This window comes from Spodoptera frugiperda, chromosome 31 (assembly GCF_023101765.2).
Source record: "Spodoptera frugiperda isolate SF20-4 chromosome 31, AGI-APGP_CSIRO_Sfru_2.0, whole genome shotgun sequence".
Classification (NCBI taxonomy): Eukaryota; Metazoa; Arthropoda; class Insecta; order Lepidoptera; family Noctuidae; genus Spodoptera; species Spodoptera frugiperda.
Window position 1 is genome coordinate 12,377,458 of NC_064242.1, and position 23,990 is coordinate 12,401,447.

At 33.8% G+C, this 23,990-nt stretch overlaps 3 protein-coding genes across 8 annotated transcripts in view; 2 read left to right on the forward strand and 1 right to left on the reverse strand.

The window, feature by feature from the left end:
- The first annotated feature begins 375 nt into the window (after nucleotides 1-375).
- On the forward strand, nucleotides 376-2,203 carry LOC118276189 (protein FRG1 homolog). Its single transcript, XM_035594415.2, has 4 exons — nucleotides 376-747; nucleotides 999-1,366; nucleotides 1,620-1,815; nucleotides 2,027-2,203. Exons 1-4 carry the CDS (start codon nucleotides 686-688, stop codon nucleotides 2,172-2,174), a joined length of 774 nt encoding a protein of 257 aa, XP_035450308.2. The 5' UTR covers nucleotides 376-685; the 3' UTR covers nucleotides 2,175-2,203.
- A 395-nt stretch (nucleotides 2,204-2,598) lies between these two features.
- LOC118276190 (DCN1-like protein 5) lies at nucleotides 2,599-17,019 on the reverse strand. Of its 3 annotated transcripts, XM_035594417.2 has the most exons (8): nucleotides 16,851-17,019; nucleotides 16,550-16,668; nucleotides 12,824-12,951; nucleotides 12,520-12,620; nucleotides 12,030-12,158; nucleotides 11,497-11,621; nucleotides 5,767-5,974; nucleotides 2,599-5,251 (listed from the first exon to the last, which is right to left on the reverse strand). In XM_035594417.2, exons 3-8 carry the CDS (start codon nucleotides 12,937-12,939, stop codon nucleotides 5,172-5,174), a joined length of 759 nt encoding a protein of 252 aa, XP_035450310.2. In that variant the 5' UTR covers nucleotides 12,940-12,951; nucleotides 16,550-16,668; nucleotides 16,851-17,019; the 3' UTR covers nucleotides 2,599-5,171. The 3 variants fall into 3 exon arrangements, with proteins under 3 accessions (XP_035450310.2, XP_035450311.2, XP_035450309.2); XM_035594418.2 differs by lacking the exon at nucleotides 16,550-16,668 and having other exon boundaries at nucleotides 16,851-17,011; XM_035594416.2 differs by lacking the exons at nucleotides 16,550-16,668; nucleotides 16,851-17,019 and adding an exon at nucleotides 16,242-16,438.
- A 2,817-nt stretch (nucleotides 17,020-19,836) lies between these two features.
- LOC118276239 (uncharacterized) overlaps nucleotides 19,837-23,990 on the forward strand; it is a 276,416-nt gene continuing 272,262 nt past the window's right edge. For 2 of the 4 annotated variants that reach the window (XM_050707423.1, XM_050707422.1), the window contains exon 1: nucleotides 19,837-20,188. The gene's annotated coding sequence lies outside the window, so the exon portion shown is untranslated. The remainder of the gene's footprint in view (nucleotides 20,189-23,990) is intronic. The other 2 variants (XM_050707420.1, XM_050707421.1) reach the window with 1 other exon arrangement.

Below are 23,990 nucleotides of genomic sequence, written 5' to 3' on the forward strand. Positions count from 1 at the left end.
AGTTGAAGCTTGCGTTCAGAAACAAAAAAAATATTGTACGTTCTTTTTACATTATTTTGAATAAAAAAATATAACACTAACGATTGTACGTAAGTAGATATTAGTCACAAAATCTATTATGACAAAGCCAAATGAAGGCTGCGTTTAGCTTTTAAATATAAATTATTAGCAAAAAAGTTCAATTGACACGTCATCTGAGGTCTTTGACTCTTTGCAAAAATTACAAAATGTCTATGGTTTATGGGCATTTTTTAGGATAAATATTAAAAAGTTATAAAATACTAAGTTAATTTGTTTTTACTCAAGAGTTTGTCCGTTTTTTTATCAATATAAATTTTAATATCCCTATATTTCGACCAACTTCGAAATTATTCTAAGAGTCAATCACCATCATAGAGATCAATCATTTTTGTCAAATTGACAGCGTCACATCACAACAATCAAATTATTGGCCAGTGTTTGTTATTTAGGGAATAAATAATAATCATTTATTTGATTAACCCATGAAATAATACGTTGTGGTGTTAAGTTTTTCAAAATAATCTACGTTACCCATCAAGTGGATATATAATTCTGTGATATCTTTTCAAATATACAAGGATATAAAGTACCTCAAACCTAAAATTAGAATCATTATCAAAATAATACATTAGAATAACTTCATTGATACAAATTAGATATCATTATGGCTGACGAATATGCTGCAGTTAAGCGTGGGAAACTAATACTTAAAGGAGACAAGCCTAAGTAAGTAAAACTAAAAAATACCATTACTGATAAACCTAACCTCTATGATTGAATTAGAAATGTAACAACGTAAATATTTTTATGTACAAATAATTTTTATCTACAATCCTTTTTGTGTTTTGGTTCATATTTCAATCTGCATATGAATAATTTTCATTTCTTAGTCAAATTATAAAGATATCACTTAATTCTTGCTGTAAACTCCACTGTGGTACGAAATTAGAATCCGTCTAATCTAATTGTATTTTCAGGGCAAAGAAACGCAAACACAAGAGAAAGGAAAACTCAGATGACTCAAAAGTAGATGAGGACTCTATGAAACATGGTGGTTGGTGGAAGGTTGAGAAAATTGAAGATATAACTGGCTCCATATCCATAGAATTTGGCAATAATGCTTATGTATCAGCTTTGGATAATGGCCTTTTCACCCTTGGTGCTCCACATGGAGATGGGGAAGGCCCTTCTCCGGAAGAAATATTCACAGCATTTCCAGCTGGAGAGAACAAATTTGCTTTGAAATCTGGATATGGAAAGTATTTGGGAGTAGCAAAGGACACTGTTGTTGGAAGATCTGATGCTGTTGGTGCTATGGAACAGTGGGAACCTGTGTGGCAGGATGGTGAGTGTTGTATTGTGGCTTGAGTAGTTGTTAATCACTTGTAAGTACATTATGTAATTTCCTAGAAATTCATAATTAACCCTCAGTGGGCTGAGAGTGCACATATATTTGAGTCACAATGTATTTTCTATTGTGTCTAGTATACCAGCAGACTATGTTAAACCACATCTATAGTGATAACTTTGCCTTTTAAAAGCCTTTTTATTGTTAAAGTTTTAAGTAAAACCTAAAATGTGTCTTCTTATATGTACAGGTAAAACAGCAATCCTGAGTTCCCTAAACAAGTTCATGTCAGTGGACCCTGAGGATGACGCAGTGGTTGCTCGCACTACTTCGGCTGGTGTCAACGAGTTCTGTAACATCCGCAGCAATAAGACCAAGGAGGTCAACAAGTCTGTCCTGCCTGACGAGGAGCAGGCTGATTTGTCACAAGTTGAAGTTAATTATGTGTAAGTTCAAAGCAAAGTATGTTTTTAGTGTCAGTGTAGATAATTAAATTTCATAAAAATAGTTGCCAAATAAATCAAAATTTCATTTATTCACATAACTGAGAAAATCTATTAAATTCGATCAACTTAGTATGTCTCATAATAGAAAATTAGATAGTTATCAAAGTGCTAAAAATTTGTTGTTTTCTAAAATTGATATTAATTTTTCCAGCAAGAAGTTCCAGAAATTCCAAGATAAGAAACTAAGGCTGAACGATGGGAGCATCTCGGAGCTGAAGAAAGCAAAGACAGAAGGCAACCTGCACGAAACATTGCTAGATCGTAGGAGTAAGATGAAAGCTGACAGATACTGTAAATAGTTAAATAGATGATAGTTTTACAATGATAAGTTGGTTTTTAATTACTCTTTACCCCTACACCTTTACCCTTGGTGTTGCGGGTGAAGCCCATTTAATCAGATGTCTGCTCGTTTGACCAATTCAATAAAAAAATGCTCGTTACCCTTAAGCTGCTCCATTTATCCATCGCGTCTTTGTCGTTTTCCATATTTTCATTACACCATTGCAACGACGCTACGCAACGGATAAATGGGTCTCGCTCTTAACCTAGCGAAGTTATGACAGTGTGATTTCGTCGTAGTTTACTTTTACAACATAATTATGTCTAAAGAAACCATAATTTGAGCTAAAACTTAACAAAAACTACAAAATTAATTAATCAAATTCGTTTAATAATAGCAATATTACAAGTTACAAAGAAAATCAATGGTAAACAAAACACAAATCACTTTCAAATGTTTTTATTTATTCCTCATGTAATAAGTTCCGGTACAATGGCCTAAACGATTTGCGATAAATTTTGAATACACGGTATTTTACAGAGAAACCATTTACTTATAATCAGATAATTTGAATATGCTACCTACATGTCTTATATAAAAACGATATCTACACCTAAATCTAGTGTTAGACTAGACACAGAGCTAGTCTATTGGAACATGATTTGAAGTGGCCTCAGTAGTCCAGTCTAAAAGTTATGGTGTATATTGGATTTACTATATTTTAGTTTCATGTGAATGTGCGATATCGTATCTTGCGTGTTTGTAACAACCTTTACTAACTGCACTACTCAAAGACATTTAATGATTATTTAAACTATTCCTTGCAACGATTTTGTTCCGAAAACAATTGCTAAGGACTGGGTTAAGTAACCATTAAATGACTCTGAGTAAAGCAGTAAGATATTATATTTAGGTGGTAATAGTTGATTCTATAGTTCGAATGTTTAGAATCAAGGCATACTGTCCACCATTTTGAGAAAGTGAACAAACACTGCTAGAAGTACAATGAATGGCAAAAACATTTATAAAATCTATGTAGTTCAATGAGATAACAAGTAACACTAACATGCAGCGGCATAACATACATTATTTCAATGTTTTAATTTCTAGATGCAGTGGTTTCACTTCAGTTTTATTTCGAATTGGCAGACAGTTATGCCTTTGGGGTTCGATGCATATTTGGCGAATGATTATAGAAATACGCCAGATATGTGTATCGCACAAACACATCAAGTTTAGTTATCCTATGCATTGTGTTCAAAATCAGTCGAAAGGCCATCTGAAGCAGATACCAGATAATCGAAGCATTTCATTAAATCGCAATACGCTACGGCTAGTCCCACCAAGTATTGCTTAAAAATAAATATACACATCCTGTTCAAAACAAAGTATTTACTTGCCTGTTGTACTGTTTTATTGCAAACATAATAATAATTAAAGATCGGTGGGCAAATTAATATATTCAACATGTGTCAACAGATTTGGATGTATGAGATTGCATATTTTATTTTTTTAAATATATACTTGTATGAGAGGAGCATTGCAAAATCATAATATACATACATCTAAAATAAATGCTAAAAATATACACGTAAACTTATGTCTACCAAGTTAATTGGACAAATAATACATACAAAATACAATATAATGTACTGACCATTGATGTATCAAGCTCCTCGTGTGGCCAACCAATATTTACAAAAAATGTGAAATAATGGTAAATGAAAACGTGCAGCATGCGTTGCAAACATATAGTACTAGGGGCGCGTCAAGCGAGAATTGTTCTAATAAAAAAAAAGAAAACAAAAAATATTGTGTATAAACAATACCGCCTTGTTTTATTCTTTACAAAAGTCGTTACAAATTAGTTTACACCGTTCTCACGACAAAACACCCGAAACAGCTCGCATGATATGAATAAAAAATATTAACGGCTCATACACACTGAAATGTTCACTCATTACAATATTTTGGCATGAATGGCGGAGCGCCTTCTATACTAGCGTTGTCAATATGAAATTAAATAGTCGTTGTGGTTCCGCGACAATATAACAAGAAATGAATGTGGATGTGACTTCAGAGTTAAGAAGCAAGACAAGAGTTCATTCTATATTATTTATACATAGTTCCATCAAATAGAATGCTTGGAGTGTCACAACTACAGCCCGCAATATAAATTAATCACGTAATAATTAATTGCCCTGTTTTATCTGTTAATAAATTACATTACAGACCCTTATGGCTCAAGTATTCAAGGAATTCAGCGAGTGAGCTTGTTAATTGTTAAATAACACAGTACAGTTTGGGAACATCTCGCATATTTAATCCTAAATATTATGTAGACATGACACCTAATGTGTAAAATAGTATGGTATTATTAATATTGAAGATTCTATACTCCTTCACTCTATGTCACACCAATTAACTTGAGCCATAATCGTAGATAGTGAATATCTAAGAATATGAAGTTGTTACAATAATTACGAGTGCCTAACTCTTGCGCTTGCTCCGTTCACATTGGTCAATATGATTATAGAGAACTGAAGATGTATAAAAGTAAAATGATAAATAAATAAAACTTAAACCGTGTCTCTAATGGACAACAGTGTCATGTCTACATAAGCAGAGTAACAGTAGTATAGGACTTACCATTGTGTTGTGAGAGAGCACACACATTCCCTAACTTAGATCTAACATACCATTGATATAGCCCTTCATATCTAATCAAGTCTTTTCCACTTTCCTTATATTGACCAATTCATAATAAAATCTATCCACATTGTTGTAAACAATGTCTTCCCATTATCCACGGAGAAGTGTACAAATGGAGTGCTAAGGCGGCCAAACTATTTGATTTTGTAGGGTGATATTAATCATTTTATATATAGAAATGAAGATATTTATGACCCAACATAATCTAACGAGCTCTCTGGAAGGAAGTATATGGGTTGGATGGGTGTTTTAGCACTTCATTTGTAGCGGCGAGTCCCTCTCACGACACGGTGCGGACGCGGCCTCAGCTGGCGGCCGGCATGGCGGCGTCGCCCGCGCGCTCCGCACGGAGCCACTCCACGAACTCGTCTAGCATCACCGGCCCTGCAACAGCATAAACAATTATTACATCTATAATACAAAAATGTTATCATATTTTTGAAGAGGTGTGGTTCTAAATAAACCTGAACTTTTTCAACTTGGTCTTACAGGCCTGATGAGCATGGAAATAATGGCAAACCCTCTTTAAGTAGAGGATGTCCATATAGGCAGAGGACTGTCACAGGCTGGTTTTTGCTACCATAGTTTGAACCATATGTGAAAATATCTTTGACATCCGAATACTCAAACGCTACTCAATTTTTAGTTGTACTTAAAATAATATCGTGTTATCGATGCCATTTTATAAAGAATTGATAGTGACAGAACTACATTTGAGAGCGTCTTAAAATTGAGTAGCGTTTGAGTATTCGGGCAGAAGCTCAAACTAACAATAGGCTTAGTATGGAAATGTCTCAACACATCTTACTGTTGTGCTCCATAAGACACTATAGCAATAGTTAATGAGTAATGAGATTTTAGGTGAGATGATTAGCTTAGCATATAAGTTGAATACTAACAGGCACCATCAGCATCGTATGAGTTGAGCTGTGTATCGACAGTGCGACTGAACTCCAGTATGTTGCACCACTGGTCGCGGTTGACGACCCGGTAGCGCCGCTCCCGAGCTAGGAAGTCGGACAGCGCCGGCCGGAGCGCCCAGCGAGGGAGTAAAACACCTAGTAGTGCGCGAGCTGTACCAGTCTCCAATGACCTCTGGTCCTTATCCTGAGAACAAATGACATAGATTTTTATATTAAATACTATAATTGTTTAATAGTTGATATTTATAAAATAGTTCATTGTTTTAATATATTATCTGCCAAAAAGCTTTTATAGTCAAGTGCGCTTTGGGATGTCAAACTTCAAGTATCCGACTGTTGACACCAGTGAAGTTATTTTTGCTTGTTCCAAAATTTAGATTTCATTGGAGCAGAAAAATCAAGAATCTCCATGGTTACTCTTTGTCAATCAGCTTGATAATCCAATTACTTATACATTACATATATTATTGAGTTGTAGTAATAATATCCTAACTTGTTTAGAACGGTTCCACTAAGTATTGTGTGGTTCTTTCTTTCAATCACAACAGAGCTTGATATGGATATTAAAAGAGACGGTGAACTCTAAGTTCATTTTTGGTGTTTCTTTCTGAGTTCAGTCAATATTGAATGCCAGCCTCATTTAGCTAATATTAAAATATTAATGTATAAAAGTGCTATTTTGTTTTTTACAGACCGACCTAGATCATCTACAATATTTTTATAATAATTTTAACGTGTATAATTGCTCTTTTGTAGCCAATTTGAAAAATAAATTAATTTCAATTCTTTTCTTGATCCAACATGGTCTTAAACTGCATCTTAGATATTTTATAATCTACTCATTGACCGGTTGACTATATCCTGAGAATATAAACCATGATTACTACATAGTTGCATAGCAGTATTATGGGTAAGCGATTCAGGATCTTAGGGCCTTACAGTCAAGTTATGATAAATGACATTTATTGGTTTTAATATTTTTTAAAGAAAAGAAAATAAATATATTTAAGAGAGAGATATTTTTAAAGACATTTAAATCACACTTTGAATCATTAGATTTAGTGATATACAGAACTTAAGAAAGTTAATGAATACTTATTTCTTAATTAGTAATTAGATAATATATTTACTCTTTAATGTTAATTATTATACAAATAAATTAGTTAATTTATAAAAGTAAGTACCTATGATGTTTAATTCACAAAATTGTAACGTCTCAAAACGCGTATCGACATTCCAAAAAAGATATTGCATTTTGCGAATGTGTGTCTCATTTTTTGGAGTTTCGTAGTTAGTGGCGTGCTCCCGACTCAGGATAATTCCAATTGTGTTTCACGTAAATCGAGTTAACAGTTACACTAATAAAGTAATAATTCATTATGAAGTAATAATGATAATTTCATCAAATATCATTAAAAACAACCCCAGATTCGGCATAAATATGTATTGAAATCGATTTATTGAGCTTACTTAAATAAATCACAGAAAAGAATCGACATAAGTTCGATATCGATAGAGGCTCAACTCTGTTAAATCGATATAGGCTCAACTTGGTTAAATCGATGTAGTCTCCATTCGGTTAAATCGATTTAAGTTCGACTCGGATAAATCGAGAAGTTGGCAGAACTAGGAGAAATAGGAGTTGATAGAGCACTAGTTTGGGATAGACAAATCATTAGATTCGCACTCTCTCGGAAACAACTGTTTGTTTAGAAATTGGAGAACATAGAAGAGTTAAAAGTTATACAAGGAAGTTTTGAACTTGTGGAAAGCAAATCAAGAGACTTCGAGGATGCCGGGTAGAAAAATTAACATTTATACCTGGTTGTTAAAACCTATAATGCCGGCTCAATCATCAGTTGCTGGAAGTTTCACTCATAACATAATAAACACAGCTGTACAAGTTTTAAGTGGATATATTGGGAGGTAAGTGTTTCATTATTGTTTATTAATTTATTAAGTATGTATATTATCTTTAAAAATATAAACCGTAAACTAATGTAGTAGTAAATTATGATCAAAATAAGATATAAGTACTGGTTAGTGCTAAAAATCAGGGCTGTGGACTCGAATCTTAAATTAAGAAGCTCAAAGCTTAGATTAAGTTAATCACTAGCCATTTAAAAGCTGTAGTGTTATTTATTTTTATCTTATCGCAGAGTAAACAACCTACTTTTCTTTCATATTAAAATTATGATTGATTTTTGTTTCAGGAAAATTAAAGATGAGATTAGTAGGGCGCGTCGAAAGCGGCGCGTTGAGAAAATACTGGAAAACAGACGCAATGCTGAGAGACCTGAAACCTTGCCAGCAGTCATACCAATGGGATGGGACTGTAGACCGAAGAAACCTAGCGACCCAATAGATATACCACGACGTCATTGGAAGCTGCAGAGTGGGTACAGGCCGCGGGAATATTGCTGAACTCAAGCCACCCAGTGTGGGCATTTAGCCACCTCTTTATACGAGAGAAATAATCCGCCTCATAATATTAATGTTCCTATATTTTAAGTCCTTGTAAGGTTGTGATTTTATCAATAAATTTTACTATAAACTTTTATAAACCGTTTGTTTTATTTACCAAGTATTTATTGAACTTTGAAGTCAGGTAAAGTGGACGAATAATGGGTGGAAGAAATTACCACGAAAATAAAATACCACGAAGCTTATAATACAAGCTCTAGAACAATAATGGAACAAGTACAGGTAGTAAAAGCTTAAAGCTATTGAAAACAATTGTTCATTTGGGAGAACAAAAATGTTATTGTTTTACAAAACAATATATTTCTTATGAAATAGGGGAGATTCGTAGAAACCGATCACCTGATGTACGTAAGTCATTTGATTATACTTATGCCAAAAATCGACATGCTGTGTTTGTAAACTAACCATAAAGGTAAGACTCCATCTAGTGGCACGAAATGCCACTTTTCTGTGCTTCTATTCTTTTGTCATATTTGTTTACAAACATTTATGACAGTTAAGGAAAATGACTCACCCTCTACCACGTGGGACTCAAAATATACCTAACTGGTAAAAATCGCTGTTACTGGTCGTCATCAAGAATTAAAATACGCCGTTTGTCATGTATAAATATTTCACATCCATTTTGGCCTGAGTAAGTATAGTTGAAATCCTCCATTTTAGAAAAAAAGAAACAGCTGTTTTTGATACGCCATTTTGTCAAAAGCTTCAATGTTTTGACGTTTCGCTTAGTGGTGTGCCGACTTGGAACAAACGATTCGATATCGATATAGGTACTAAGACAATTTAAATTTTTAATCAGTAAAATTAAATGAAAAGGTCTATAAACATTTGTGTGGAAACATGTTTATTTTATAATTTAATTTTGGAAAGACTTTTCGCTTGGCGACTATTTCATCTGAAGGAAATCCACATAATAAGTATATACAGTTTGAACTTATCGAAACGAAAAGAAAGTAAAACATTATAAAATAATTTGGTTTAAATGTTATTATTAAATAACTAAGCTGATTTTTCAATCAACTATTAATTTTTATTTATTATCTGACAGATTTTGAATCTCATAATTAATAATTTGATAAAACTATCTGGAATTGAAAACATCAGCCCTAAATATTTTACTTTATTTGGGTCACTGAATTTGGATAAGCTAGCACACCATTTAAGTAGCCATTATCAATTTAATATACTATTAATTATAGTTAGCAAAACTAAATAAAAATATCTATTATTTAATTTTATATTTAATATGAAGAATTTGATAACACTAAAAATATCAATATAGCTAGTAGAAAACTCGATAACAGGAATTCGAGTAGACACATCACTAGTCGATAAACTACGCGTCTACGGTCTATGGTCCCATCTGAGATTCGCATTCCGCATTGGCTTCCCAGACCCCAAACAACAACAAAGTAAACAAACGTACTTACGATCACAACATGGCGCAAAACTTTTATATTTGGATGTTGAATAATTATTTGGCGCGGTGAGTGTTTTTATCCATTTAATTATTGCAAAAATTAGTCTCTTAATCACTAAACTGCTTTAAATATCGCATTAAGTACCAAACGTTTCGTTTATTGTTAAATAATTTGCGGCGTGTTATATTTTCTTTGTTTCTTTTGTACCTAAATATTAGCACGTAGTTGCAAAATCAAAACAAACTATCGAAAATCGTCATTTATTAGCCAGTGAAACTGATGGCAATTTGTATTTGTTTCAGAAAAATAAGAGAAGAAATCGGTCGTGCGCGTCGAAGGAGGAAACTTCAAGAGAAAATCGCGATTCGGCGGAAGGCGGAGAAGCTCGAGATCGACCTGCCGCCTGTGATCGCATTGCCATGGGATTATCGACCTCGGGAGCCTAGTATCCCGATCGCCATTCCGGTCACCCCTCCAAGAAATCGGTGGATTCGTCGAAATGCACATAATATTCAAAATGGCTACAATCGACCTGTGAGGTAATCTTGGTGACTTCAAACTACGGTCTATCGTGGCGGCACTACTTGAAATTGTATTATAAACCCCTCTATGAGGGAAGATAGTCCAGCAAAAGGAAAGGCTAAGCTGGTTATCAGTATTATTTATTTATGATGGTTTAATCTAGTCTAATATACGTTATTATGTAGTTTTATAACAATTTGGTTTTATTTCTTAACTCTTTGTTGCAAGACGTCATTTAGCAAAGTAACCTAGTTCAGGTAACGCTACAGAATAAGGAAACAATTGTTTTTTTTTTCTGGATGCGATTACTTATTATCAACAACTTGTGAAAGTCCTCTGCTGGACTATAGATCTCCTCTACAAAGAGGTTTGCCATAGTCATCAATGAAATTATTAGTCAAATTCAGAATTGATTTATTTTAATTGGATCAACAAGACATTTTTAAAAGCCAAACATAAATTAAGAATGAATTCAATCAGTCCTTTATTGAAGCTATTTGCTAGTTCCAACGTAAATAGAGATTCTTTTCTTGAACAACAAGTTATAAATAAATTCTGTAACATAGTTTCTACTTTTGAATAATTCCATACAGCCTGCCCAAGATATAAAATGATTACGAATTAATATTCGCCTGTTTTTTTATTCACAACTATTCCCAAACAGTTATTTATCGACTCGGATAGTTAATGCAAAGAACAGAAGATTGTAGATCTAGTAGCATAGTTTTATGACCATCTAAGACCGTTATTCATGTCCTTTGGACGCGCCAGACATTAATGTTTCGTTTTGATGGGGTTATGGCGGACTTGTCCCATAAAAAGGGCCCATTTCAGTGTTATTATGGTTGTATCTTCTGTAGGTGTAGATCCTGATGCACAAGAGTTGCAGTTTTGGGAGGTTATGTTAGGTTTGTTCCATAAAAAGCCCTATATCCACCAGTGGATATGATCTGATGATCAAGCTGAATTTGGTATCTTTCTTTCAGTAAATTTTATTGGAATGTAGGGAGGGATTAGGAACTATTCTGTGGAGTTTAGTAAAATGATTTCGACAGTTAGTATTAGAGATAAAATAAAAAATACATATTGTATTAGTTAGCTGTGCGTCCCAGCATATCATTTTAGAGCAAACAAGTCATTTAAGTTGTAGTAAAACAAGGAAAGAACGAGATTAGGTTTGAGTTTGTATCGTTTTCTTTTTTCTTTTCTTTTCTTTTTTTTTATTTATTTGTATAAAAAAACGTGTTAACATAAAACTTATAGTTGTAGCACTTACCCTCGCAAAGTCATAGGAATATCGGTAGATGGCCTTAAATATATAGGGATCATTGAGTAAGCTGCGGAGGTATTCTAGTTTGTTTTGCAATTTGTGCGCACTGTCACACTGTAGATCTGTTAGACCTGAAACAGTTTAAAATTTATTTCAGTACACATACCACAATTTGGTATATATAATGGTTTATCTAATCCTACTATCGTCCTACTAAAATGCGGAATAAGTAAAGAAGGGTATCTGTAGTCTCATTCTCATAAAAACTACAGCAGAACTTTAAATTACACAGGATACTTATTATCCCTGTAATGCTAAACTAGAAGAAGCATAGTAGAATATTATCATAACTTTGTCAACAATTTACAGAAAGAAAATTTAAAGAAGTAAAGATTCATATGGAATTCATATAAAAATCAAGTAACTAAAACAAACTCTGTAGATACCGACACTGTATGTCAATGTAACAATGTTTTTGACTAGAAATACTAAATTAACATGGACAAGAAAGGGCAAACTTTATTAGATAGTAGTATTACCTTTTAACCATTCTTCTTGTGTGAAGAAGCCCATTTGTTTTGCTCCCATTTTGTATGCAATAACCAACATTACAACATTCTCGGGGTCCACTCCAATGTCTTGACAGAATTTTTCCATGCCTTCCGGTCCTTTATTGAGGAATGACAATTGATTAATATTTTTTATTCAAAGCAATTTGGTTGAACAAATATCTGTATTTTGTTTTAAATATCACTAATTGCTGATAGTTTAGATGTGTTCCCGGTGGACGGCAATAGATCAATTTTACATGGAACTTGTAACTCCTGTTTGAATATTCAGACACTTACTACATTTTAACACACTCTCAAAGCTCAAATCTTAACAAAGTATTTTTATAAATTCGGTTCATTATCCCAAGCCATTTATAGACAACACTTGGCGTTCAACCATTTTGAAGTTGTATTGTTGAAAATATCGTGATTGTTCTCTGTCAAACTCCAGTATATTAAACATTATAATAAAACATACCTAATACATCTGGTTCTGAGGCAGTTGTGTATTCTTTAAACCATGCTAAACATTTCTTTACGCTAAAACTTGTGTCTTCTGATTTGGAATGTCGACGTGAACTGAAAATAAAATGACCTTATATTAGTTTCTATATGTAAAGGGCACTTGATGTAGAGGATCTAGACAAGATTTATCTAGAACTAGAGATATACTTAGGAGCTTTTTGCCTTCTAGAGACGGTTTAAAATGAAAATCTTTAATTCAGTGTGAAACTTGTCTTCTGTTCGGCTAATCAATATTAATAAGGTTAAAAATATCTCACCTGCTATTTCTAGATCTCTTGTGGTGGTGATGGTCGTCAATAGCGGTTGCCCCTGTTAGGACTTCGCCCCCATTGGCGGGGGCACCGCTCCGTGTACGTTTACTGCAACGAGGCATCGCTCTACCACCCTGCATTTAAGATTTAGTTTAGTACAATCATATATTTTTTTTAAACAAATAGGTAGTAGAATAGGTGTACACATATTAAGTGTAACATCCACTTTCCATCAGTATTATTTTGAATCTGATGGAATAGAGCATGAGATGAGATTATTGGCATTCCGAAGTCCAAAATCTAAACTAGGAATTAAAGGCAAAATCTCTTGCTGAGCAGTCATGATTGTGAACAATAAGAGAATCTAACTTAATAATTAAAAATCTCCTACATAAATATACTATATAGTATACCATCTAAAACATTTATGTTATAGTACACAGGTTAGCAAATATAGGTGAAAGGCATTCAAAGAACAATCGCCAAAGATAACCTTGTGCTAACTACTTGTTTGAAAACAACAAACAGCAGGACAATATAACTCAACCGATAATCATATGCAACTTGACACATTAATTAGATAATTTATACTAATCTAGTCTGTATTCAGAGGTTATTATGACATTATATCCAGTTTAAATCTAGGCAGAGGTATGAGAAACTGGTCAGTTATTTAAATTATTGTATGAAAGAAAGAAAGAAAAATAGGTTATTTGCACCATTGTAAGATAATACAGTTGTAATGCTTTTGAAAGCTTTTTCTTGGTATTTTTATCAATAAAGTACATAATATAGTGTGAGTAGCATGTAATAAAATGTATAACCACCATAAGAAATGCATTTATGATATCTAAGTATTGTTTTCTTTGACAGTTGTATACATTTATTGATGTGCTAATTCTTTAACCTAAACATATTAAATACATTGGAATATACCATAACTAAATGAAAAGAACTGGACAGCAAAATGATAGGAATGTTAGTTATTTTGAGGAAATCATTGGCTTGTATAGAATTACATATTTATTACACTTGGCATATCTTAAGTCAATCAACATAGCATTTATGATAATAAATATTGCATAATAATTAATCTACATATTTATCAATAATCAAAAGGAAGGAAAATTAATATGCTTAACATTATATTTATAAGTAAAGCAACTAGATTCTGCGAGCAACCATGTTTCCAAGAGATAAAAATTAGCCTATATGTTATTCCAGACTATAATTTGTCTCTAAATATGCAAATTTCATTCTGATCCCTTCAGCTGTTTTGAAGTGATTGAGTAATAAACATACACATCATATTATAGGTTATTTAGTAGTTTTATTGGATGTTTTCAATGCCAAATGTTAAAATATGGTAAGCACTAAATGAAATTTAGCTACAGGCTGATTTAATTTACAAAGGTATTCCATAATTAAGTTTTAATAGTCTTCAAAGATCAATTCTCTCACCCAGTTCAAAGGACTCAATAAGCAAATAAATACATTTATAAAAAAAATTGTAACCCCACTTAACTATTAATTATTAATATCACAGACTGATAAATATCAATAAAGTTGCTGAGTAAGATACATTGGTACATACATCAGCCAACTAGTCTTACTGCTTGATAAACATTATTACAATGACAACACAAGATAAAGGGTGATTAAGCATTTATTTCATGTAGTGCTCCAAATTATTGATGTGCCTAATCATCTAATGCAGTGGTTCACAACCGGTGGTCTGTGGACCACAGAAGACAGATAATAGTCCTTGTAATGAAAAACCAATACACATGACTGTAGTCATTTACATCCATTTTGGCTGTACATGACTGTACTGTAGGCTAGATGTGTATCCAGCCAAGAAATACTATGGTTAAAGCTCAAATTAACTTATAACAAACAAGACAACTGAGAAGAACAACTGATTTCAATAATCCTACACTATTCTTGAATGAAAAAGAATTTGCGAAATAAAACGAACACTGTGGGCATGAAAACATGATACCACATTCAATATGGAATAGAAATAGTGGTCCTTAACTAGGAAAAGGTTAGGAACCCCTGATTTAATGCGTACAGTCCTTGGTAAGTAGAATGGTACTGCATCTATTTGTAGATTTGATAATAATTTTGTTTTTATTTGAATGTAAACTCTATAGAGAAAATGGGTTAATTATGCTGCATCAAGTTGCAGACTTTAAAATGACTACTTAAGTTTTTTCTTCAATTTTTATTCTTCATATTAGGCAAAAATTTGTTAATTACTTATTTTATACTAATCATGACCTTATCACGATGATATTCAACTATGGTAAAGCAAATAAATGTCTCAAACAAATGCTGCATGTGCAAACTTGTTTGATTGTGTACTTGCTTGTTATACTTATGTAACCATTACAACTTATTAAAATTCACTCATGATACAACATATTTTAATGAGATATACTCAACTATGTGACGGAATCAAGAGTTAAGTTATGACAAAGTTTCACTAACTATTGGTTATTACTTTCCGCCCATTCACACACACTTTTTTAAGGGTTTGGGGGTTAATTTAAAAATATACTGATGATGCACATTTTTTTTGTTGATCACAAATTCTCCAGAGGCCAGCTTTCTATTTTGAAATTTGCGGAATGATTCATACAAATATCCACCCCCCGTTTAGGAAAAGTCAGGGTTAGAATGAGATAAAAAGTAGCCTATGTCACTTCTCCAGCCCACCAATTAGGTTCACACAAAACCTTATGTCATAAACTCACTCTGTTACGATATGAAGAAAGGATAAATAAACACTTTCCCGTTTATAATAATTAAGCATGGATTTTAATGTTCACCTCTGCCTAGTTGCTTTTTCAAGCAGTAAGAGTGTGTTGTTAGACAATAACATATGATTTCTGTCCTTGAGAAATACAAGATTTAGAACAACACTGTTATCATAAAACTGAAGGTCACATTGATACAAATTAGACTAACCAATAAGATTCTACATAGCCAACAGATACAATAGAATAAAATGTAACAGATACAATTAGACAGTTTACTAACAAGATTTAGATAGCCTAGTGGATAATAATAGGATTTTTAATGACAGTATAAGAATCTTATTGTATATTTTTAATTTATTTTGAAGAACAACTTTGTATAAAAGTTTTGTTCATGTAATTGAGAGAAATAACCTGATTATTTGGTAATTATGGGGATTTAAACAATCTGTTGGTCTTATTTCACACTGGCATGACTAAGTTAATGTTTCATTGGATTAACATGTTTCAGTAAACATAGCTAACTATTCACACAGCAGTATGTTGACAATACAAAGTTTATTTCCACTGATCTCTGCAACACAATGTACAATACTCAATCCAATGGAGTAATCTCTTGGAATCATCACTTAAATATGTCAAAGCTTCATCAAAAATCTAACCTTGCGCATATTATATATCTAAACAGCTGGGTGTGACAGAAACATATGATATTAGGTACATTGTAGGCATTTAGAGGTTATATGCATAATTTTCATCACTGCACTTAAGTAACACACGTCCTTGTCATAAAAATTACCCTATAAGACTTATTCAAACACAATTTTACCTATCAATTACTTTTGAAAGATGTCTTGTAGGTGGTATGAACAAAATGTTTACCTACATACCTCAAAGATCAATTCTAATGTCTTTACACCGATAGATCACAATTATAACGTTACAATAAGTAAATACAGTTGGAACTTACTATTGGTGGCAGATTCGATATAAAATTTGAAAACTTAAAGGGGTTTTCGTCTCCTATTTTGCGAATTTTGCAAGTACAGCTTCACGAAAAAAATGTCTTCTTGACAGGTCGATAATAACCTGAAATAAAAAATCAATGTGGGGCAAAAGAGAGAATACAACGATTGCAGTTTACTTTTAAAACAGAATGACCAGTGTTTCAGTTATGTACTGTAAATTAATGAAAATGTTAAATACGAAACGAAAGGTGAAACGTTACACAGAGGAAGACATCTCCCCTAGTCAATTAAAAAAAATCTTACCTTGGCGTTTTGTAAGAATTACAAATATATCCAGAAATAGTTTTAGGTGAAAATAACAACTATTAACACATGTTTTTTTACTAAAATATAATAAATTGTTAAACCAAACAGCAGACACAGCGGCTGAGAAAACTCATAACGAAGTAAACGTTTAGTTACTACACAAACTTTGAACGCTTGGTATATTCTTATTGGAAAAAATATTATGTGCATTAAAATAAAATTTAATATAAAGTACATGTAAAAGATAAATGTTATGAGGTAACAATTATTATGTGATTTCATTAAGTTATTTTATTTTTATATTTGAAATGTACACACAGTCTTTCAACATTTCAAGCTTGGTAGTAAATTTAGCAATAACTAAACGTGCATGCATCATCTTCGAGAGGTAAACTTTTTTCAATATTTTTTTCTCTTTCTAACCTTTTGTTTGCATTTTATTTTTATTTTACCCAAGGATGTTGAAAAAAAAACGTCCTTGATTTTATTCTTTATTTAATTTTATTTTTGGTACTCATGTTGTTAAATCCATAGGCGAAGGTGAACATTAGGATCGGGCAGCTAGCGTTGCGTTTAAAAATACTTTTACCGTTGTTCCGGTTCGATTTTTTGTAAGGAAGGGTAGTTTTTTCGATGGAAACGCAGGTGCGGATGCTTAGTATTAAAGCAGTTTTTGCAGTAAAGCTTTGATTATATGTATAGTTTGGGAGTAAATGTATGTTACTGTTATTAACTCAGGTATTTTACTTGTAGTTGTCTCATCTTAGTTGTCTATTAAGTGGATAGCGCACTGCGCGTTACTTACGGTCTGCACTTCGTCAATAATAATACAATTCCATTGAAAACCATTTATCATTCCTACTCTATCGGTATTGTGTCTCATCATGCATTTATGTACGTCGTGACAAGATACCTATTATACACAAAACGCACAATGGTGATGTCCACCTTTAGTTGCATGTGCTTCTGGTCCGATAGATGGCGTTTAGCACAAATTGAAGTTAACTTACTTTACGAGGTAGATTTGGCTTCTGGATAGTGTTAAATTCCTATAGGTTAGTCTTTGGTTACCGTATTTTAGTTTTTGAAAGGTAGAACAATAGTTTAGTAAAAATGATAAACTACGTTTGGCTTGGCATACCTATTCGTCATGCAGCACGCAGATTTTTCGTTAGTAGTAAGCCTAAGGTTAAATTCAGATGGCAAGCACTAAGCGCGCGTTTTGATAACGCGTTTATTAGTTTAAATATGGACTTAGGCTAGCACATTATTGCAGGAGTACTGGAAATATTATTATCAGGTAGGTAGTACTTATCATTCCAGACTCTGTTAAAAAATCTGAAAATAATAAAAATAGCACTCGTGCTTGCAGACCAACAAGATAGTATCGATAAAAATAAAAACATAACAACGAAAAACATAGGTAAAAAAAATTCAAAAGCATATTTTCGATCCGAACAGAAATGAATGCAGCAGAACATTTGTAAGGAAATTCACAGTTGAGTAGATAACATCAAATATTTGCGCGGCTAGGTACTTTCTATAGGTAGCATCCCTACACTTGTTGTATTTAGAATGGGAAACAAAGCACCTAATCTAGTAAGAGGGCGCAATTTACGAGGGTGTTGCACCCCTCGCTATCTGTGGTGCACAACCCCTGACGCGGCGCGACGCGCCGTCTAGATTTAGTCGAGTACTCATTATCGATTTTAATTCATTTGAATACTGCTCTTTGGCCCCTCTAACGTCACCTCTCTAGTAAATATTTGGCGGGAATTATTTTTTTTAAAGTGTAATTAATGGCGCCACATGATCCCTTTTGTTTTTATTTTTTAGCTTTTTGATGTTAGTGGATTGTTTTATAAATGGAAGTCAAATCTAGAGCTTTTAACTTAATTAGAAGGCGTAGTTTAATTACATTTGGAAGTTTTTTATTGCATTGTTATTGTTACTCGGGTAGGGAGTCCAATTTCTCATGTTATTTATTGTGTTATAACTTTGTAGGTATAAAAGTTACGTGATAAAGATTGAACAAGCAATTACTTACATGGACTGTTTGTAAACACAGATATCAACAAAAATAACATGAAATTAGATACGTCTGACCTTTTTGTTATTGAGTAGAAAAACATAACATAAATAGCCAATAGTAAATAGATAGAAATAAAGAGATAGACTTAATTCAATGGACAGAAATAAAAACATAGCAAAGTCACAATGCTGCCATTTGCTCTATTTAAAAGTTAATGAGAAAAGAGACGTGGATGTTTGAGAAAATTTAAAGTACAACTTATCATTTTGATTACATCTTCCAACGCAATAACGCGTTGAGTAGAACATTAGTCGCGACAGGCTGTCAGCAATGTTTGTCTGCGGAGCGCGCCGAGCCAGCCGAGCCCTGACCTTAATGTTCACATGACTACCAAATTTTGTTAACGTGGGTGCTAGGAAACATGTGCCTACGTTCCAAATGTACTTAATTAACAAAGTTCCCTAAGTTAATTTATCATTCAACGTTTATTTACATTTCCTTAGAAGATTACGTCTTTGAATTGATGTTCTGATAATTCTATCTTCAAAGGAAGTATCTTATTTTGAGAAACATAAATACCTATATCTGATATGGTAGGTATGCGAACAAATACAACCAGCTTCCGACTACCGAGAGAAAATATTCAAACACCCTCTGTAGTAAAGGTCGATGTCACAAATATTTTAGAAGTAAAATACACTTAGGTACGCCCTATTTAAGGCTACATGCCTATTTTCCACAGGCTAAACTTATTAAACGTACCTACCCATGTTCTAAAGTTTGTTATTTTACGCTTCTCAAGTCTCAAAGTCATTATCGTTATCTCAGACATTCCCGTTGTTGGCCAAGAAGAAAACATTCAAAATACCAACCCGTAATAATTAGAGAAACATTCATTGCGAAACGTCGGGGGAACGTTTCTGTGATCGTCGGATGGAAAACCGTCATGCGTTGCGTAGCCGGCGCGTCCATTCAAGTCGGGTCGGCGGTACGCCCCCGCTTCACCCTATTTTCACCCCAATGCCCGCGTCCCTCGTGGAAACAATCTTCAGTTCGCGTTTCACCCGCACTGGGGCTGCCTGTCGCTCGCCGCCTCTGCTGCGAAAACACCGCGATCTTTCTCAAACTAGTGCAATATTCAAAACAATTCGAATTTCGACTTGTGTTCCATTTTAGTTCTCGTTCAAGATTGTTGCAAATAGTTTTTAGTGTTTTAGTTTCGGCCAGTGTTTTGTTGTTTGTAATTATATTTTCGGCGTGTGTTGGTGTATGTTTTGTGGACATCCGCATTTAGCAAACTTACGTAAGTATTTACTGCATTGCGTTTTGATCTGAGTTTGATTGACCTTGATGCCGTGAGTGACGTGGCGACGACACCTGAACTTCAATATAATAATTTCGAACCAATTTATTTTAATTGTAAAGATGGCAGAATCGCGTCTGACTCGCCGGTTTCGTTCGTAACCTTTGAAGCGTCCGTGAACCGAAATAATCGTTGCTTTTAGTGTATTTCAACTGAAAAAACTTAAGTGAGAGCTCTAACAGGCAATTTCTCTGAAGGCCGGCTGAACTCGATTCAATTAAGGATGAATTGGGTCGCAGGAGTAGGAGTAGGGTAGTTGTAAGTAGAAGGCGAGTCCTGTGGCTTTTTTATTTATTATCCTAATTTGGTGCTTGATCTTTTAATCATTATGAGCAAACCGTTTCTGACATCAAATAAATATTTATGACATACGTAAAAAATCTATGAGATGCCGGTAGTTATAAAATGTTTGATGAAGATTTAATTTCACATTGGTAGGGTAGCTTAAAACATTAGCCTTCAATATTTATAAGGGTTGAATTACTGTGCCTTTGAAATTGTAAACTTGTCGTTATAAAAAATTTGCTCTTTTGTGTATCGTGGGTTGGGTACGGAACTAAGCCGAAAAAGTCTGGAATTGGATTTCATTATATTAAAAGCTAAAAGTCTCTGAGGGATAAAATGGAGGTAGGTAACATTTAGAAGTTTTTCAACAAGATTTCGACATTACTTTTAATTGGTTCTTAAAACGTTTTTACATGTAAAAAGCCAGTAATAACCACCTACGCAGATTGACTCAGTAGTTACAGAATTCTGACACATTTTGCTCACTTTATTAGCACATATTAGTGAAACTGGTCGTTGGTAAATCTTGGTTTTCGTCGACCTTGCATTAATTCCTCGCCAGCAGAGGCACAGCGGTCTTCCATCAGGCGTGACGTTGTAAATGTGTTCCACGACGTTTGCCAGCCATAATGTGACTTCTAACGCTCATACATTACCTTTGACGATGAACCAAGTCTGTTCTGTACTCTTAGTACGAGTTCGCTTTACGTTCAACGAAAACGATACGAGACCACCGAAACTAACCAATCAGCGCATCGAATGCGCTCTCATTTTGATTACTTTAAACGTAAAGATAACTCATACTAAGTGTACTGATGAAAAGATTTTACCTAGAATAGAGAAGAATAGTATGACAATAGAGCTTTGGTCTTGTATCATGTTTAATATTTTGATGCTACTCGTAATATATGCATGTTTTTTTACAAAATTCATATTTTGATGCTAATAGGCATGTTTAATACAAATTAGAGAAGATGAGAATGATAATGAGATATGTTTTGAAATAAAACTGTTTCATTACTTTTTATTTTTGTTTAGTTAAGGCGTTTTGGATGCATTAACTTAAATGAGTAGATATAATCTTAGGTAGGTAGTTAGCCGGAGCTGCGGACAATCTAGTTAGTTTACCGGGGTTCCGCATCGAAAAGCAGGAGTAGGAACGGGGTAGTTATTGTCGTAAGACTCTAACACTCCTTCTTGCCTCGTCAGAGAAGTCATTGGATGACTTTCCCCCGTTACCAAAGAAATAGATAGAAAGAGCTATTTTCTGATATACCACTCAAAAAGTATGCATATCTAAAGAAGAACAATAGATTATACAAAAACCTATTCCAGTGAGGAAGAACAAAGGAGCAAGTCAACCAATTAGCTGAGCAGATTGTCTGCTTAATCTCCGCTTGCAAAGCGTCACATGACATGTCTAATTTGATGTGTTTCGAGTAGAGCCAAGTGGCCAAGCCTTTTAGCGTAGATACACGTACATATACAGTCATAATATACAACATAGTATGTAGTGTTTGTTCCCTGGACAACATAGGGGCGAGTTTCAAGTATCTCTCCAAACAATCTTGTTTTACTCAACGTCTGGATGAATTTTGCTTCTGCATTGTGTGTGTATGTGTGGGAGTTTCCGAGCTACTGTTTTCGGAATTTGAAACACTATACGTTTTATTATTAGTGATTTTATCTGATCTGTGGTTGTCTGTGGTTTCATACGGTAGTTTAAATGACACCATTTCAATGATATGATAATGAAAATGATGAGTATTTTTTTTAAACATTGACACAAGACAATACACCTATTTGGGGACATAGGTGTTTTGTCTTGTGTCGTGGGTGCGTTTACAAACATACAATTTTACGTGCACATCCAGACCCGGAACAACAATATGTAGATCACATAAAGAGTTGTTCCGTGCGGGAATCGAACCTGCGACACGTTACACGGTAACTAGTTGCCCAGCCACCGTGCCAACTGTGCAGTCAAAATTACTGTGATTGCACTTATGTTGTACGTTTTATTTCCAGATTGTATCGCAATCGTATGATAGCTTCTAACTTCATGTGTTTTAAGCAAATGCTTTGTGCAAATTTTTGTGTTGTTTCTTAAACGGTACAACAGCTTTGTATTCATGAAAATACTCGTAGTGCTACGAGAACCTACGAGAATCTACGAAGTTTCGTAGCAACAAGAAATCGTAGAATTCCGTAGCAAACCGTAGCCAACTCGACCACTAGTATTCAATAATCTTTCAGACAAGAAACGAATGATTGATTGTCTCGATAACCCTTAGAAATGCGCGACAAGTTTCTTAAATCGTTTTTTGTAAAGACTTAGCGAAACTGTGCCAATTATATTATTCTTTAATTGTTACAAGAAAAAATCTTTATTGAACGTTCCGAGCCGTTTGTAGAGGGAATTATTTTACAGGTGGCTTCCTGCGGTTATTGCTAATTTTCACGCCCCAGTTATTTCATTAAGGGCGTGTGAAATTCTAATCTATGAGTACCTGCCTGTAAGAGGTCCTGTAAACAACTTTATGACTTTAAAACAATGGTCATATATTAATTTGTTTTATCGATAACTTTTCAAAGTTTTAAGTCGTATATCATACTTTGTTCGCTATAATTCGATTGCTTAAGAAGTTGGGGATGATGGCAGAGAGGGATAGCTACATTTATTAATTTTTATACTCTTTCTATGAGTGTCGTTAACCCGTCTAAGTGTGCTTTTTCCTCTAGAGATGTGCTATTTTACGTCGCTGTGGATGCGTTTTGCTTCCACCGATGATATTCATTGGTACTTATACCTTAGTATTGGTAGAAACGGACTCAGCTAAGCTATGTTGTTTATATAGAAAGATACGTGCTAGGGATGTTTACTATGGATGGCTTCCCTACTATCGATACATTGCATACTTGAGCTGCGCATCTTCCTTGCATAGCTACATAGCTTAGTATCAGTGGAAACGGTCACATAGTTTCACAGCTTAGCTATTACATCTTCTTAGTATACATAGCATATATCTGGTACTAAAGCACCCAAAGGGATTATAGATTTGATAGAGGCAGTGCAAGTAGTCATTGTTACATAATATTTTGTGATAGTAATGTGATAGGTACCACATACATGCATAATGTATTTTCTAAATATATCGTACCAGTTTTGCCCTACTAAGTAGGGCCATGATTTTGTTAACGAGGTTACATGTTTCGTTCATGTTCCTCGCTATTTCAGCTTATTGTTAACTTCTAATAAATAGCAGCTAAGCAGGCAAACGATAATACACCCTCGTACCTTGTAATAAAGTCTGTAATTATTATGTTACTTATTTACTAACGTCAACCTGCTTTTAGTTAGGTATGTTTACCGCAACGTTTTGAATGAAAATGTGATGTTGATGCGTTTTAGACTTTAATAATATGTGATCAAAAGGTTCATTTTTGTTTGAATGTG